The sequence below is a fragment of the Dermacentor silvarum genome, chromosome 9 (genome assembly GCF_013339745.2).
Source record: "Dermacentor silvarum isolate Dsil-2018 chromosome 9, BIME_Dsil_1.4, whole genome shotgun sequence".
Classification (NCBI taxonomy): Eukaryota; Metazoa; Arthropoda; class Arachnida; order Ixodida; family Ixodidae; genus Dermacentor; species Dermacentor silvarum.
This window is the reverse complement of record NC_051162.1, coordinates 162501376-162519189: the sequence shown is the minus strand read 5'-3', so window position 1 is coordinate 162519189 and position 17814 is coordinate 162501376. Positions and strand designations below refer to the sequence as shown.

Below are 17814 nucleotides of genomic sequence, written 5' to 3'. Positions count from 1 at the left end.
GGCAAAGGGGTAAATGACCGCCAGTGTATTTTAATAATGCTTGAAGACGTGGCGCTTGTTTTCGGGCTGCATTTGACTTGTCTGGAAAAAAACAAGGTTTGCAGGCATGGGGGGGGGGGGGGGGGGGGTGCGGAATGCATTTCGTTTGCGTATTCGCATGAAGAGCGTCCCCTTCATCGGCGTGATCAGTGGCTTGAGCGATGAACCTGGTCGATGTCTCCGGCGTCTGATCCCGAATGACAGAATTGATAATTGCACGCGTCGTCTAAAGTAACCTAGCTCGTTCTTTGCTTTGTGCAGTAGTGAGGAAAGTGTGTATTTACACATCCTTTACACTCCACGGTCCCAAAGAGTAAACGTGGTAAAGAAGGGCTCTCGCTCGGCCACAATTGGGTTCCGCGAATAGAAACGGTCACATTGAAAAGGGACGAAGACAGAGGTTTTGGTGATGTTCTACCTAAGGCACTCGTCTTCGCTTTAGGCTGTAACTCCCTTTTATGTGCCATTGCTCACGATGTTAGAAAAAAAGTCCGTCCCTAGTTTATTGCTTCTGTTACCTTTTTTTATTTCGAAAGGAATGCCGCAAGGGCAATCTTTATAAAAGAAAATCAAATAAATGTTTGTTACTCTGTCTTGTGCAGGAACTGCAGAAATGTCTTTGCAATGTTCCGCCACCCAAAGCGTGTAGTTTCCTACACTTTCTGATAACGTTTTTTTTTTTTTTTTCAAAGCGCCACACTCAGGTTTAAGCAAACACTTAAGCACCATAAAATGTCGGATATTATCTATAGAAGCCTTCATGCTGCAAAGCGAAAACCAGGCTTTATGTGGGGCACTAAGTAAGAAAATATCAATTAATATAACTGAATACGACGTTCTGTAAGCCTGATGATGTGTAGGCATAGTTCGCGTGCAAGAGCGGTTAATATATGGACACGCCAACATTATTTACCTTTTATTTCCAGTGACTGCTCTTTCACATCTGTTTTAGTTATTGACTACTTGTTGCGATATTGTCGCGTTGTCGTGACACTATAAGTCAGCCCCATCTCAGATGTAGTTGCAACGCATTCCGTGTACGAATTCGGCCGATTCCCGTTTGGTATAAACAATATTTTACAGTAAGATGTGTGCTATTGTCGAATAAGCAAGAACAATAACCGAAAAGAATGACTATATGTGTCATTCTATAACGCAAGTTCAAATGATGTTATATTTTTCGTTCTGACATCATGTCTTTGTTCATTAACTCGCAACCTTTCGCGGCTTTCTGGCAGATTGCCGAAGCAAGGCCTACAAAGAAGTCGTGTGTACTAAGCAAGTTTGTGATGAAAATGAACAAGGCGAAACATTTTTTTTCGGTGGCGAGGAACGACGCCCTCTCCAACATATATTTACACAAGTCACGAACATAATTTGCACTGTTGAGGTCATCTCTTCGACTTAGATGGCAGGTGTAAGCTGCGGACGTTTTCCCCCAGAGGCCGACATTGTACGGCTTTCGCTGAAAGATTCTTCGCACTGTAAAGAAAGAGAAATACGGGTAAGATTAGGTAACATAATTTGACGTAGACTGGAGTGGTTCCAGTGCATGAGGCACAAGAATTGCATAGATGTGTTGCGCACATTTATCTACGCTATGATATAGCCTAAAAGAACTCGCTTCTATGGTGCACTTGCCCATACCTGAAACAAATATTGCACTCTGGCCAAAATCTGCTTGGTTATTGGGTTTGATATCTTCGTTATAACCGTGCAGCAGACACTTAAATGCGTTACTCTTAAACAAGACATGCAGATACGTTTATGAAGTTTTTCTTCCACAAGTGCACCTATCGAAATGTAGCAGTATAACTCATACGACTTCTGCACTTCAAGTGCTAAACGAGGCACAAGAAGCCACCCCATGAGTTAATATCCGCTTTTGTTTATGTAAATATAATTTGGGCATATATACAAGTACTGCGGATGCCTTTAGATCTATAAAGTTTGAGCTGTGTTACACGATTTTTTTAAGCTATGATTGTGTCAGAAGAGAACAACAAGCTTACTTTGTCTCAGATTTGAACCGCGCTTTCCTGCACTAGCTGGGACCCACCAATGCATTATGCGCCAAGCACACATTTCAATATTTTAAACTTTTTTTTAACAAGTGAGTCTATCAAGTAGTTTACCTGAATGTGGCCGATATTAGAAGTGGACGCTTATTTGTGGTGCTTGACGAGCACGACCTTGCCGACGACACCGCTGCCGCCGCCATAGCCACCAGCGCCGTAGCCACCGTATCCGCCGTAGCCACCGGTGCCGTAGCCCCCGTAACCACCATAGCCACCAGCACCGTAGCCACCATAGCCACCGTAGGTGACACCACCTCCGAAACCTCCGAGGCCACCACCGAGGCCGACACCTCCAACACCGGCTCCGCCGCCGACGCCTCCGATGCCGGAGTGGGCCACAACAGCTCCGCCGCCGGAAACCTGATTTACGTGGTGCACAGTGCGGACGAGGAATGCAGGTCCGGCCACGGACTTCCCGGCACCCGCCCGGCCACCGCTGAGCAGGACGACGCTGCTTCCCACACCGACGTTACCGCCGCCTCCGCCGATGCCACCGACACCCAGGCCTCCGAAACCGACGCCGCCACCGAGACCTCCGCCGTAGCCTCCACCGTAACCTCCGAGACCACCTCCACCGACGTATCCACCGCCCAGACCACCGCCGAGACCTCCGCCACCGCCTCCGATGAATCCGCCAAAGGCGCTGGCAACCAGGGCACTTAGTAGGACGCTGCACACCTGCGACGATTTTGAAGCACAGAACGCTCATTCTCTCATTTTATCTCTGTGCTTGCATAGCGTTAGGAATGTTTTGTAATGCTTCATGAGCCTACTTTGTGGACACCTGCTTACTGCAGTTATTTGGCTGTCCTACTTCATTGTTCCTGGAGCGTTTCGCTGTTACTTCTGCTGTAATGCATACCACATCAGAATTAACCATTGCACCTTCTGGTGTTTTGCATTGCGTTACCTCTGTAATTATTACTCTGCCTTGTATTGGGAATATCGGCGCCATTAACCTTCTTATTTCTTTTAACACTGTTGATCGACAATAACGACGCGAAGTAAATGAAGTGCGAATAGATTTATTAGTAGCGGACGCAGGCGAACGGGCAGCAGTCATAAGCGCTCGGCCAAGGGCAGCAACCTCACGATTTCAACCTTACGGACAGCAACCTTACGAACCAAAAGTTACGATTTCATGAAGGAACCTTGGGCAGCAAGCTCGTTGGTGTTGCAGGTGGAAAGTTGCGCATTACTACTGGGAGTGACAAAGCTGGCAGAATTGGGAGGCGGACGAATGCGCATTCACGCACACGCACGAAAAACTTAGATAAAAAGGATTACAGGTAAATATGCGCGGTATAGAAGACGTGATATGGTTGCCCTCGCTAACTTCTTTTGGAGCTTGTAAATACGGAGCAGACTCTCAGTAGGTGCACATTTGTGCCTATTGCTTCAAACCTGCGATAGTTACTCGTCTATACTGGTCCACCCTGGGCAGTATAGTATAAAAGAGCAAAGCCCGTATTCCAAAAAGTCTAATACGCTAGCAATCTTCTCAAGAGCGAATAGCACCCAATCCTGATGATAGCCACAATATTAGCGAAGGCAGCTGACGAACTTCAAATAGCACTTTTTGAAATGGGCTCGGGTTCTCGAGATGGCATCCTTATAATCCACATTTTTGTCCTACGGTCGTTGCCATGTCTAAGGCGCACAGAAAGACAGCACCGAGAAACCGCGCCACGGTATATCTCTACTGCTGCACTGAACTCCACAGTGATTTCTCTTGTTATAATTGTTGTTAAGGCAGGTGTATTCCGGTAAGTCAGGTGCAAGTTGAGACAATTGTCAGCTTGATGCTGCATGAGTAGTGGTTTGCAAATTAACATGTTAGGCGTACGCTGTGGGTCACTTCCCTGGGCTGGGGCTGTGTGCGCACGTGTTGTCCGAAATCTGTACATGTTGAGTCGTTTCCCGCACTGTATGATTAAATTTCGCTGTGCGCCTTCGGCTGAGTACCGTCGCGGTACCAGGGTTTCGATCCTTATGTTTCATTTATCTGCAAAGACAAGGACTTGGCAACACAATAGAGACCTGCTAGGTTCGCGCTTTTCCTTTGTTACGTCATTGTTTTATTTGTATTTTTCTAAGTGCACTTGTAAATCAGAATTCTTTATGACAAGCTCATTCCCTAAAGATTCATGATCAACAATAATTTGAGCCCTCTGCTGGCGTTTATACTTTCGCTCAAGAGGACCGAGTTTTAAGGATGCTAAAGGTAACACTAACAAACGTTGTTGGAGCGGTCCTTAGCGGAAAGACCCTGGAGTAATGGAGGCCGTTAAAACAGATATCACAACGTAAGCGTGTATTATGCCCCTATTATTATGCCCCTTTATGCCCCTATCATTATGCTCCTATTATAAGCGTGTATTATGCCTCTACTGTGAAGAAATGTTGGAGTACTGGGTAAAGTGGCTACTACGCAATTACTAATTGAATATTAGAGAAGCGAAGCAGTTGATTAGTACCGAAACCTTCAATAACGCCGGTGTGAGACGTAATAGGATACGTTGAGTCCACTGACCCTGAAGAAAGGTATTTCCTTTCTTCCATAGTGCCTCGTTGTTAAGCTATGAATCCTGCTGCTGCTGCTAAACGCGTTTTATGAGAAATCACAATCCAGAATTTGTGTTAGGTGCTTCACAATATTAGCGTCGTTTTTGTTGACTGCCTTCAGCCTTTCATTTATAATAAAGAGCTTCAAGAATCTTGTCACGACAGTCCTGTGTCTTTTTTCTTTTTTTCCATATATGACTCAGTTTCAAACGAGTGCTTTCTGCAAGTGGAGTTAGCTAACGTCCCGCGACCCCAAGTTTAAGATAAATATCTGGAAAGTACCGTAAAATATACTATCGTTGCCAGTGACGACCATGCCGACTCCTGCGCACAAACACCATGAGATGCTAGAGCTATGCGACAGTATTCCAACGGCACGCCACGCCATGCTAACAATCAAGCTATAGCTCTTATACTAACTACGTTGCAATGAACCGCGCATTTTAGACGAAAGTTCCAGCTATCGCAATGTTGTTTGGAAAATTCAAATTAGCCATATGCGGTTCCTATGATTATTAAATGAAAAAGGCGTTCGGCAGCCTACTTGCGCCCTTGCAGTGTAGGATGTACGCTGCTGGTTCATTTGGTGCTCCATCATTCCTGTGTAGGAATGAGCTAAGAATACGGTTCAAGAAACTTGTGCACACAGTCATGCGCCAACAATCTACGCGAACTGAAGCCTGAACACTTTACAAACTTTGCCTCTCGGATCCAGGCAGCGACCACATTTGTGTCATAACTCGGTATCTTCGTAAGGGTTAATGCCTAATGGCGTAATCATCTTTGAACTTAGAGACGGTTCCCAGAAGTGCACGATGGAGGTATGGTAAAAGAAGCTACGGCAACCGACGAAACGAAGAAGCCCTCGTAACCGAACGCGGCGTTAGGCCCTTCCGACGGCGGGACGCAAACTGCAGATCCTTACCAGGGAGTTCATGGTGAAGACTGGCCGATTGCTCAGAACCCAAGCGAGCAAGAGATTTTGGAAGATGTGTGTCTTCTGCGCGGAAGCAGACGGGCTTTTATACCCCACCGACACACGACACCCACCCCTCCCCCGTTAGGTCCGGTGTGTCCTTCTCCCTACGTCACGAGAGGGAGGGCCTAAGGTGTGCCATACACTGCGCACCGGTATACCCTCGCTCGAAGCGCACAGCTTCCGATGTCCTCCCTTTCAGTTTTGAACAGGGATGAAAATGTGAGGAGGAACGTCTCTGCCGCCATCGTCCCAGAGTCACGCTTCCTCAATGCAACAGCGCAAGAGCATAAGCAAACGGAACGCGACGCGCGCACAATTCCTCCGCTTATCTCGATCTAGAATTCAAGTTAGACGACACGCTGTGCGAGGGAAGTGTAACGGCAACACGGGAGAAAGCGAAGAGCCGCAGTGCACCAGTATTCGGTGAGCTGCGCGCGGCTCTCCCTCACAGACCGGAGGAGCTGCTCAATTTCTCTTTCTGTGCTTCCGCCGCCTTCGTAACTTCTCTCGGACGCCACCAGCCGCGCGTCTTTTTTCTTGCTACTTGGTCGAATCCTGTTCTTGCGTATTCTTGCTTCGCCCGTGTGTACCGTGTGCTAACCCTTCGCTTCACCCCCCCCCCTCTCCTTCCACCGAAAAGGACTCAAACGAAAACAACCAATCCTGCCCCACCTCACGGTGGTCACGCTGTTATACAGGCACATCTCGGCATCCTCAGCTGCATAAGGAATTGCTGCTCCAGCGTAGTCAAACGCAGTATTACGCGGAATTTACGACGAGCGTATCACGGTGCAAGGCGGAAGTTAAGCATGGTTCTTTACCTCCAATATAGCATCGTCTGCGTTATACAGACGCACCCTGCTCGGTTACCGCATTTACTCCTGTAAATCTCGTACTTTTTACGGCTTCATATATTTCCTGGGTGTGGGTTCACGCGAGTCAAGATAATGGATGCTAAGGTATGATAGTGGCGCTTAATGAAATATTGTGTGCAATGTTTTGACATGTTCAGCATGGTTACAACGGGTTTATCCAAAACCTCTCAAACCCATCGCTTGTTGTATCAGACACCGCAATTTCATGGCCCATTCAGATTTTGTGCATCTTAGACGAAGGCGAACCGTAAGCATTGTCTGTACATCGTGCGAAAGTTTGCGGACCGCACTTACCGGGAGAGTAGAGGAATGAGGACATCGGGTTTTGAAAAAGGCAACCCTAAATGAAATACGAAGCACTTTTTCGTTTTAGCAAGCTCAGGGATGACCTGTGCTTTGATGCAATAAACATATTGCCGTCAGTCTAACTGTAGCATGAAACTACAATAAAACCCCTTACAGTTGCTTCAGAAAGAAAGCTACGCCGTTGAAGAAAAATTGGTTCTGTTCCGGGGATCGAACTCGGGACCAACGCATATCCGAGGCCGTCTCTCAACCATTCGAGCTAACCAGGAGGTTAAGTGATGGTAAAGCTAGGCCGAATAAACCAACAACTCAAAGCACAATGACACAGTACATGACAAATGACGGACGAAATTCATAGAGCATTTCGCTTGTTATTACCCGTTTGTTAGAACGAAGGCTGCCCGCCTTCAATGAGCATCAGTATGGGCTAACATTTTTTCTTCCGAAGAAGTGTATCGTGAAAGGTTTTTGTTAATACAGGCCCAGTTCTGCAGAAGCCCGCATAGTGAAGGCAGGTTCATGAAAGGGAATATTGTCCTCCATCCGACTGTAGCATGAAGCGACAAAGGAAACCCGTATGGATTTCTCAGAAAGAATGCCTCGCAGTCTCATGCATTTCCTGAACAATTTCTGCATTCGAACAGAAAGCCGCACAAAGCCACACCCTTGTGGCTTCGTGCCGCATTCATGTAGAGGGCAATTTTTCATTTGATAAGTTTTCGTCCACCTTGCGGAATTTCACAAGACTGTTTGGCCAATTTCTAAATGTGCAAACAAAAGATTATAGCATATGCAAATTTGTTTTTACCATTGGCGAAGGGACAGTCTTGCATGCGAAAACGTACGATCGTCTGATCTTACCTTCATATGTTAGATGTTTATCTTGCGCTACCGCTATCCCCACTCATGTAGGCCCATATCCTTCACCCGTTCCTTTGTTGAAACGATTTCTTGATCCCCCTTATAGGATTAGTCATGGCATCTGGGATAGGCAAGTCTCAGGGAACCTCAACTACAGATCCAAGGAGAGTATGCTTATAGCCATCACGTCAATCTGTAAAACGTACTGGTTAATGCAAGCGAGAACGTACCTGCTGCACTCTACAATTACAATTACATTTGGCGCAGTCGAAGAAGAACGCTCGCCGTGCGTCTCGTGACGAGCTCCGCCGGAGTAAGCTTTGTCGTGGTAGTGGCGAAGTTCAACGATTCGGAAGCGCTGGAATGTCCGTCAAGGCTGACCAGTTCCTCCTCGTCAATTCAAGCGAGAACGTACTGCTGCGCTTTACCATTACAGTTACATTTAGAGCAGGTCTTTCCGTTGGCCTCAGAAAATGCCAGCGGCACCAACATTGTTCGTTAATGGACTGCACCAAATGTACACGGTTTTCACATATTTTGCCTTGTTGAGTAGCAGTTAGCAGAAGTCCGGACACAGTTGTTAAGAAATTTGTTCAGAGAGCTGGAGTTGGCGTATAATATGTCACGAGAAAAGAAGATATGGTTGAAAGCAGAGCAACACGAAATGGTGGACGCTGGCACCAGTCGACCGTCGGTGTCACAATTTGCATCGCCTATAACTATTGCTCCGAAAGAAGAAGGAAAACTCCGTGTTTGCACAGATTACCGAGCCCTTAATCAACAAACTGAGCTGATACTTTAAACAATGCCGAGGATTGATCACATAATTGATGAGACTGGTGGTTGCCGTTGGTTTTCAAGATTAGACCTTTGCAAGGGCTTCTGGAAAATTCCACGGAATGAGGAAACGAAAATGTACGCTGCGTTCATAACACCGTTCGACTTAAATGAAGATATTGGACTACCTTTTGGGTGGAAGAACTCCCAGCGTGGCTTCAGAAGATCATGTATAAAACCCTGAAGCCGTACCTGGGCACGTTCTGCAAAGTTTACATTGATGATATCATTGTTTATTAAAAAACAAAGGAGCAACATCAGAAATACCGTTCGCAAGTTTTGCACGCTCTCAGCCTTGCACCTCTCAAAGTGAACTTTACAAAAAGTGCCGTCTTCCAAGAAAAGGTAGTGTCCCTGGGTAGAGTGTTTGACGGTTCCACGAAAAGTACAAAGCAGGAATAGGTTGCAAGAAATTCAAAATTGCTGAAGCCTTATGATGTACTCATTGCGCGTTTTCCTAGGTCTAGCCGGACACTGTAGGTCTTTCATCGAAGGCTATGCCATTAAGACAAGATGTCGCACACGTTTGACGCTGAAATGTACACCATACTAGTACGATGACGAGTATGAAACTGCATACTGTGAACTTGTCAAAATATTATCGTCAGACCGTTGCCTACGCATACTAGAGTTCTCTTTGATGTTTGTCCTCAATACAGATGCATCATATTATGCAACCGGCGCCGGTCTGTACCAGAAATCATCAGGAGTTGAACCACCAAAAGCATTATGTAGTCGGGTACTACAGGTACAAACTGAATCCAGCCGAAATCAACTACTCTAAAACAGAAAAAGAAGTGCCTGCTGTCTTGAAAGATGTGCAGTATTTTCAAACTCACCTAGAAGGCGCAAAATTCACCTTTTTCACAGATCACCAGGCACTGACTCACCTTCTTGGAATGACACAAACAAAAGGACGCATCGTTAGATGGGTAAATTATCTCAAAAGGTTTGATTTCGTCGTTTCACATTGTCCAGGTCTTCTACTCACCGGTGCTCACGCACTGTCCAGGTCGCTGGTACCGAACTCATTTGACTACCCTCAAGAAATTAATCACATGAAGCTCTGGGAGGGTGCCGAAGCCATGAAGTTTATCGATGGCAAATACCACGTTCCAGCTACACTGGTTACCAAGATACTGCCTCTCTACCATGACGCCCTAGAGTCAGGTGGACACAATGGTTCCTCGCGCACGTGCAATAAACTGCTCAAGGTATTTACGTGTCCAGGTGCGAAGGGTTTCACCAGAACCTATATCTGAACGTGCCATCTGTGCCAGACAAATAAAGTCAAGCTCAGGCAGCCCACAGGGATAATGGTAACCACAGAGGATTCAAGTGTAGCATTTGAAGTCGTCCATTTTTATTTCGTGAAGCTGAGAAAGAAAGTGGAAGACGTCAGGAAAACACAAGCTTTCTTTCTCGCTATTGATGAATGTACAAGAACGGTTATGGCCAGGGCATGTAAGGAAGACGCCAGCAGCGTCATCGATCTTCTGAAGGCTGGGTATGCGATAATGGACCTTCTGTTTGTAGTGAAACACTTGCAAAGTTCGCGGAAGATAAAGGAATGACAAGTTTTGTTCAAAATATCACCCAGCTGCTAATGTCCCTGCTCAACGTTCTATACCAGACAAGAAACAGTACATTAAATTTACCCGAACTTTCCAGGTGGGTGGAAGTGCTGCCTGAAGCCGCTGAGACATCGCAACAGTTCTTGCACAAGTGCTCTTGAATGTAGCCCTGTTTTCGGTTCTTCAGAGACTGTGCACAAACTTCCAGCGGATGGCGAACTGGACCTTCTTGATAACCTAAGGCTTTCTGAGAGCAAGGAATGTGTGAAACAACAAGATGCATATGAAAACCGAATGAAGATAACTTTGACAAAAGACGCAACAGCGACATACCGGAAATACAAGCTGGCCACCACGTTCTAGAAAGGAAATCAATTGGGACTTTCATTGACATGTTTTATGGACCCTTTCAAGTAATCAAGACTGCCGCGTAGCGTGGCGACCTGAAGACTATCTGGTACTTGTAAGTCTCCGGGCAAACATGGTACGCCTCCAGCTGTAATGAATTCAAATATTCCACCAGGAGTTGTGAACAATGAAGTCCGGGGGAGTGAAGCGGTCTACTCCTGAGTAGTCAAAGAAGACGATGAAGAGCGATTAGGCAGAAGAAGTAGATAATTCTAGTGGGGGTTGGAGATTAAATGGCGGACGACACCCGTCCCTGTACAGATAGGTGTCAGTGAATTACTTTAGAAACGCTACAGTTAATACAAGCGAGAACGTACTGCTGCGCTCTACCATTACAAAAGTTTCGTAAATCAGTCAAATTTTCCAGAGATGCTGGCTGCATTATGCAGTCGACCTATCCATGGTAATACTACAGCAAAGTCGAATTAGCTCTCATTTATTTCCAAGGAATACGACAATCCCTATTATTTAACACAAAATTTAAACGAATTCTGTACACTATTTGGCCGAGTTTGAAATCGTCAAGACTCGGCGTTTTATGGTATGTTCTGCCTGCATATCTGTAGTTTTCTTTTTCTTTTTGGTTCTCAATACGAAAGTGCCATTTTTTCGACTTGAAAGACAGGCGTCCAGGCAGTGGTTATCTCTGCTTAATCTTACGAATGCGAGTAAGCTGAAATAAAAAAAATCTACCGAAATTTAAAGAGGAGAAAGCTGGTTATTCAGCGATTTTTCTCTAGGCATAAAAGGCGGGACGAGAAGGAACGTTCAGGTTTTAGATAGTGTATTTAGGAGTATTGAAGTTATTCGCGTGGAATTAGCGCTTCTGCAGAAATTCGGGCCCCATACTATAGTTCATAGTTTGCATAATATTTTTATTGCCAAGAGGTTTGCTGCATCTCCAGAGTCCGTTACTCTGAACATACTCTCGACAGACATTAGGTGCCACGGGATGAAGGATTCAATCTTCTGCGACAGAAACACTACACAAATTTCAGTCGTGGCAATTTTCTCATTCATCGAGATTCAGGCAAAGCTAGCTTCAACAGCAGAGTCACCCACCTTACCTAATCTCTCCATGCGTGTTTTCGCCGGCACGCACAATATAATCATTACCTTTGTCGGAGAGTGTGCCAAAGGCCTGCTGTGCTGATAGACTGGTGAGTGCGGCTAGTATCCTGCATTGTTAGGCTACATAGTTTCATGTTGATTCGCATCAAATAACGCGAATAAAATGTAATTTCTATCTAGCTTTTACGCTGTTAACACAGATTAGGGTGCTGAGCAGCTAAAATATTACGTCCAATATCTATACCTTGTATTGACGAAGGCATGCCGTGCTTGCGATGTCCTCAGTCAGCAAGGCTTGTCTTTTGGAGTCATTCTAATACCGAAATGTTGCTAAAAATTTATTCCACTAAATGCTGTGTAAATTCTACTTCATTCCGTACGAGAGAATGCAAAGTCAATGTCATAGTTTTAGCTCCAGGCGAGTCATCGCGCAATAAAACAAGCATTGGAACATGGCTAAAATCTGTTAACAATCATCTTGGGTTTATCATCTTGCATTTGCTGCGAGACACTTCAGCACCTTATATTGGAGTGCCCGGCTTATATTGCGCAGTGCGCGTCGCTAGTGAGGAACTGCCGTCTACTTGCCCTGGGGTGTATGGCACTCGACGAATGTTTGTACCCGTGTTGTTGTGCGTCTCCACGCGATCAGGCTCATCGCGCTCTCCTTCTCTATAAGTAACGAACTTAGGTTCACGTGTGTAGGTTATTTCCGTTTTCAAGTGACAAGACCTCAGACATTTTTTCTTATATTTTAGCATTCTTCCGTAGCATGACTTGCAATGACCGGCCATACTGTGCGCGGCATGTACAGTGTGTACATGCTCTTTCTTTACTTTTTCGTCCCCTTCTTTCTATTTTTCATTTCTATGTTTCTGTCGCTCCTTTCTGAAGAGTAGGCAGGCGTTGTGCCCCTTTCCAGCCTGCTCCTCTCTTGCCCTTTCTTGTCACGTGTATATATACAGGGTGTCCCAAGTATCATGCAGCAAGATTTAAAAATATGCAAGTGCCAGGTTGCTTGACAGAACCAAGGTAATGCTATTTATCGTCGCTTGGAGGTACTCATGGTATTTTTTGCATTCCGCCTATATAGATAATTAGTCGTAATTAATTAATAAACTTCTGAAATTAATTATTTTGTAAACTAATCTTTTGTAAACTAATTGTCTTTTGCAAACTAATTAGATGAAAAGTGTATGTGAGAAAATTGTAGAGCAACATGAGAAACTACCGATACAGCTTTCTGGTGCTCAATACGTACTGCATAAAAGTGTGTTTCCGAGCGTGAAAGAAGCCCGCGAATACACGCAAAGTGCCTCGAGTGGCTAGTCGCGCGGCAATTTTGCGTATATTCCCGGGGCTTCCTTCACGCTCATAAAAAGACATTTATGTAGCACGTAAGAGCACCAGAAGGCTGTATCGGTAGTTTCTCATGTTGCTCTACAATTTTCTCAGTGACACTTTTCCTCTAATTATAATATTTGACAAGTTTATTAATTAATTAGGGTTAATTATCGAAGCAGGCGGACTGCAAAAAATACTCTGAGTATCTCCAAGTGACGGCAACCAGCATTACCTTGGCGCTATCAAGCTGCGTGGCATTTGCGTATTTTTAAATCTTGCGGCATGGTAGTTGGGACGCCCTTTATATATATATATATATATATATATATATATATATATATGTGTGTGTGTGTGTGTGTGTGTGTGTGTGTGTGTGTGTGTGTGTGTGTGTGTGTGTGTGTGTGTGTGTTTTCAAATCAAATAAAACAACGATAAGAATGTCACCGTCTTTCATTGTTGTGCGTATTGTTAAATCAAGGAGCTTGCGTTAGTTCCTTCCCTTGAGTGTCCATTTGCTTGGAAGCCTTCATGATATTGTTTTCAGATGGCGTTCTCCCGGTAAGCACAACGTCCATTTCTGAGCTCCTAGAGCTAGATTTTACACATAACGTCTTACATAATTCCTTTGATTCACTGGACTTGATGTCAGGTGCACGAATTTGGCATGTTTGAATATGCAGCCGAAACTGGCTAGTCGAGCGAAAGCTATGTATGGCTGGCCCTTGGCCGCCATTCTATATGTTTGACTTCGCTGATATATACCAGGTCGGTCTAACCACGGTGAACGTGTACACAAACCGCTCCTAATATCTTAAGCACTGAAAGGGTTCCTAAAAAGCATTTCCTTGAAATGCCATCACCTTCTCGTAAACCGTGGAAATGTATTCATGCATAGGCCGTCATCTGCAATTACTTTCTTTTGATCATGCCACAATTTATATGAATAAATTTCAATTATGAGCTTCCTGAGAAATATTTCTGTAAAGCTGGGGGAACTCTTACACCCATACCTGAAGTGCAGTTGTTGTAAATATGAGCTAATGGGTTGTTTGTTACTTTAAAGGCAATCTGTGGTATTCAACGCAGTCGGCATCATCGAAGGCTCTCTTTCAAAATAAATCAGGCCACGGATCTAATCTTACGTGTCATATGCGTATTTTTTTCAATAACGTGTAACTAATTCGTGCGTCTCTTAGACAACGCCTGAAACGTTAGGATACTAAAGCCACTCAAAGCGAAGTATCCGTATTGAAACCTCGAAAGACTGGCCACTACAAAAGCAGCAAATAAATAGCCAATAAACACCCTACTCAATCAGCTATGGGTGTCCGAAACGATTAATCTATTCTGACGGGCTCCCGCACCGCTTAATGAGTTTTGCCACGAGGCAGCAGACAAATTGATAACCATTACTTCACTAACAAGGCCGAATGATCAGCGGGCTAATGAAATATGCATAAGGTTGTTACGTCTGAAACGATGCGTCGGGACACGACTTCTATCTATGAAAGGCTGATGTGTGTCATTGATATGAGCCCGTCCCTTTAGTGTATATTATTTTCATGTTTTGGTTTCACTGGTAGTTGGAAGAGAGAATTTCCTGTTGGCCCCACCCACTGATGCATGGTGTCGCCTCACTATACTTATCTGGTTTACGGCCTTACGTGGCCGTGGTGCAAGTAATGAAGTACTTCGGTGCGAATACAGGCGAGAGAAAATTTGCAATCCTTGTACGCGGTGGCTTCGTGGTTATGGCGGTATACAGCTGAGATCGAAATTTCGAGTTCAGTTTCATTTCCAGAGTCACCGCATGTTCATTGTTGTGGGATCCCAAAGACTCCAGCATTTACTTTAGGCGCCCGTTCAGACAGTACAGGTGACGAATTTTAAAGCTCTCACAAGTTCCTGTGTTGCTTCCAGACTAAGAGGTGCATAGAGAAGTCAATCAGACAATAAATGAATCAAGCTAGCTTTGGATTCATCTGAGTGTTCCACGAAGTGCATATATTGGTGCCAGTTTGCATTTTCAAAAAGGTATAGAAAATAAAGTTTTCCGATGAGCGGATTAGCGTAACGGCTGAGTAAGTTTGCCAATCCGTAACAAATTGCACGGAAAACTTCATCGTTTAGAGGGCAAATATACGTGTAATTCCCCGGAAGCATATCTGCGAGTGGCATCGAAGTTCTTTACTTCGTGGCAAGTAGACCGTGAAGGAAATGTGCGCTCGCATCCTAAGCCACGCATCTAAGCCACGAAACAGAGGTCATTTTCAGCCGATTTCTTAGCATAAGTGTACACTACACTGTGGAGACATCGATTCTGTGCAGCATTTCCTTTCACTATACGTACAGTGAAACACTGCATATATGTGAGAGAGGGAAATGAAATATGAATTAGGATATCGTGTAGTGGTAAATACGTTTCTGCAATAGAGAAATGGCCACTGCTTAAGTACTGTAGGCTTAGTATAGGGCAGAAGACTTAACGAAAATGAAAGACGGGAGGGGAAGCCCCCACGAATTCCCGCATAATATCACCGTCACTTGACGGAATTTGAAATTGTCTCGTCCTATGGCATCTACCTGTAAAGCACATTACTGCATTCTAATGGCCTGTACTTGTTCGATCCGCACGTCGTTCTGCCCGCCGTTCGCCTGAATGCGGATGGCGTGGAGATACGCAAGACACTACCTATCGCAAAATGACGGTGTATCCGGCCGCGGCGGCCGCATTTCGATGGAGGCGAAATGCAAAAACGCCCGTGTGCTTGCGTTGTAGTGCACGTTAAAGAACCCCAGGTGGTCAAAATTAATCCGGAGCCCTCCACTACGGCGTGCCTCATAATCAGAACTGGTTTCGGCACGTAAAACCCCAGAAAGAAGAAGAAGGTATTCGGGGTTGGCAACTATCGGCAACAGCAGACGACACTGACATATTTTTTATCGATGGGAGTTCAAGGTTTTACGTCACTGCGCAAACGCAGGTATTACGCTGTCACAAGCTGTTCTGCGGACACGTGTGTTTCATTTACGAGGTCGTGCATCTCCGTTAGAAACACAGCACAGTCGTCTTACTTGCGCCAACTTGTAACAAAAAGTATTGCAATCGCATCATGTAGCAACGACATGGGGACGTATTCTCGGACGATCACTTTCAGTGTGCGCTAAATTAACTGGTTGAGCAAAACCGCTCAAATATTCCATTGGCCGCGTACAACGTCACGCGAAAGCGATATTATCGCCAAAAGTGATTCGTTCGAGAATGCCACCCCTATATATATCGCGATCAATACTTACTTGTGTTCAACGCATGGTGCACTTTCTGTAGTTTTGCTATGACAGCTTGCAAGAACACGTGCACGCAAGCACAACTGCCTCGGATACCGCTGCGTATTCTGCTTTACCACTGATCATGCGTGTGAAGCTTCAAGTACAGCTTTCTCATTTGCTTGCATTTAGTTGTCCAAGTTTTTTTTACAGTGAAGCTGTTATAGGCTTAGGTTCTAGGAGATCGCGTCCGTGTACACCGGAAGTAGGCAGCAATTTTGTGGTGTTTCGTTTTGTGGCGTCTCGTTCACTAAGTACATACCAAAACTGGCACGGAAGGGTACGAATGTATGAGTAACCTGACTGATTGCTCATGAAATCAATAACATCACATGCTCGTCAGTTACCTCACGATTAACAATAATAAAATCACGTATGGCGCATACCCGCATTGTATATGCGCGTATGAGCCAGGGACAAAAAAGAAAGAGAGAAAGAAAGAAGGAAGGAAGGAAATAAAGAAAGAGAGAAAGAAAGAAAGAAGGAAGGTAAGAAAGAAATCACGTGTGGCTCATACCCACGTTGGATATGTGGGTATGAGCCGCCGAGAACAGGAGCGGGAGAGATCTCACAGGATCCTGACGATGCCGTGCTGTGTGCCGTGGCTATGAACGCTGTGGCTCACACGCTAGTCTATGACGAAGGGGCGGACTTGGCGTAGCAAACGCACTATTTAGCCATCTCTCCTGTCAAAAACAAGACGCCGGTGTCCTTGTTCTTTGACGAACGAGCCGAAGAAGCTCAATATAGTCAATAATGATAGGATATAAATTCACTATAGCATTACTCACTACAGCAGACCCACCTTAGTCCCAGCGAAGCTGGGACTAAGGTGGGTCTGCATGTGGAAGGGCTCTGAATTTTTTTACTCTGCCAATTTTAGAAATATGCTTAAAATAATTTGACGCAAGGCATGCCTTTTCCTGATATAAAGGGTGTTCAGTTTTAAGGTTTACGGAATTTTAAAATTGCTTGTGGCAGGTAGCATAATTCTTATCACTGAGCTGGGTTATTCGAAGAGGCGGACATTAGTAGCACGAGAAATCGAAACACATATTCAACTAAATCACAAGAATTCACTAATAGCTTCTTCGTTAATTACTTTACGACACATATTGTAATTTACCATTTGTAGCCGCTGAGTTTGCAAGACGCATCCACTTGAAATGAATTTCCAGGATGACACCAGTTTCGAATGTCCCAAGGTGTGGGACGAAATACATGGGCGTTCCAGTTACTTGTGTGCTTCAATGTATAAAACATAATTTTGGTAGAAAAGTCAGTGGAACAACAGTGCATTTTTATGGCGAGTCTGATGGTGCATATCTCCAAACTGCTGTCATTCTGGATATTCATTCCAAGTGGATACGCCTGACGGAACTGGTTTTGGCACGTAAAACCCCAATATTTAATTTCATTAATTTAGAATTTATCATGTGCTCCTTGTAAATTTTCCAAACAATAGAAGATCTTGATTCCAGCTGAAGTTCTTACCGTTTGTAAAAATACTGCATAAGCAGTTAGTTTGATGCAACAAAGAAATGAAGGTT

At 44.8% G+C, this 17814-nt stretch overlaps 1 protein-coding gene across 2 annotated transcripts in view; it reads right to left on the bottom strand.

Annotated features, from left to right (window-relative positions):
- LOC119464615 (uncharacterized) overlaps positions 1 to 5662 on the bottom strand; it is a 98318-nt gene extending 92656 nt beyond the window's left edge. The window contains exons 1-3 of one of the 2 annotated variants that reach the window (XM_037725642.2): positions 5608 to 5662; positions 2175 to 2795; positions 1392 to 1521 (exon numbers count right to left, since the gene is read on the bottom strand). In XM_037725642.2, coding sequence (XP_037581570.1) covers positions 2205 to 2795; positions 5608 to 5619 — 603 coding nt within the window. In that variant the 5' untranslated portion in view covers positions 5620 to 5662 and the 3' untranslated portion in view covers positions 1392 to 1521; positions 2175 to 2204. Of the gene's footprint in view, positions 1 to 1391; positions 1522 to 2174; positions 2796 to 5607 lie in introns of those variants that run through there. The other variant, XM_049656268.1, reaches the window with a different exon arrangement.
- Positions 5663 to 17814: the final 12152 nt, after the last annotated feature.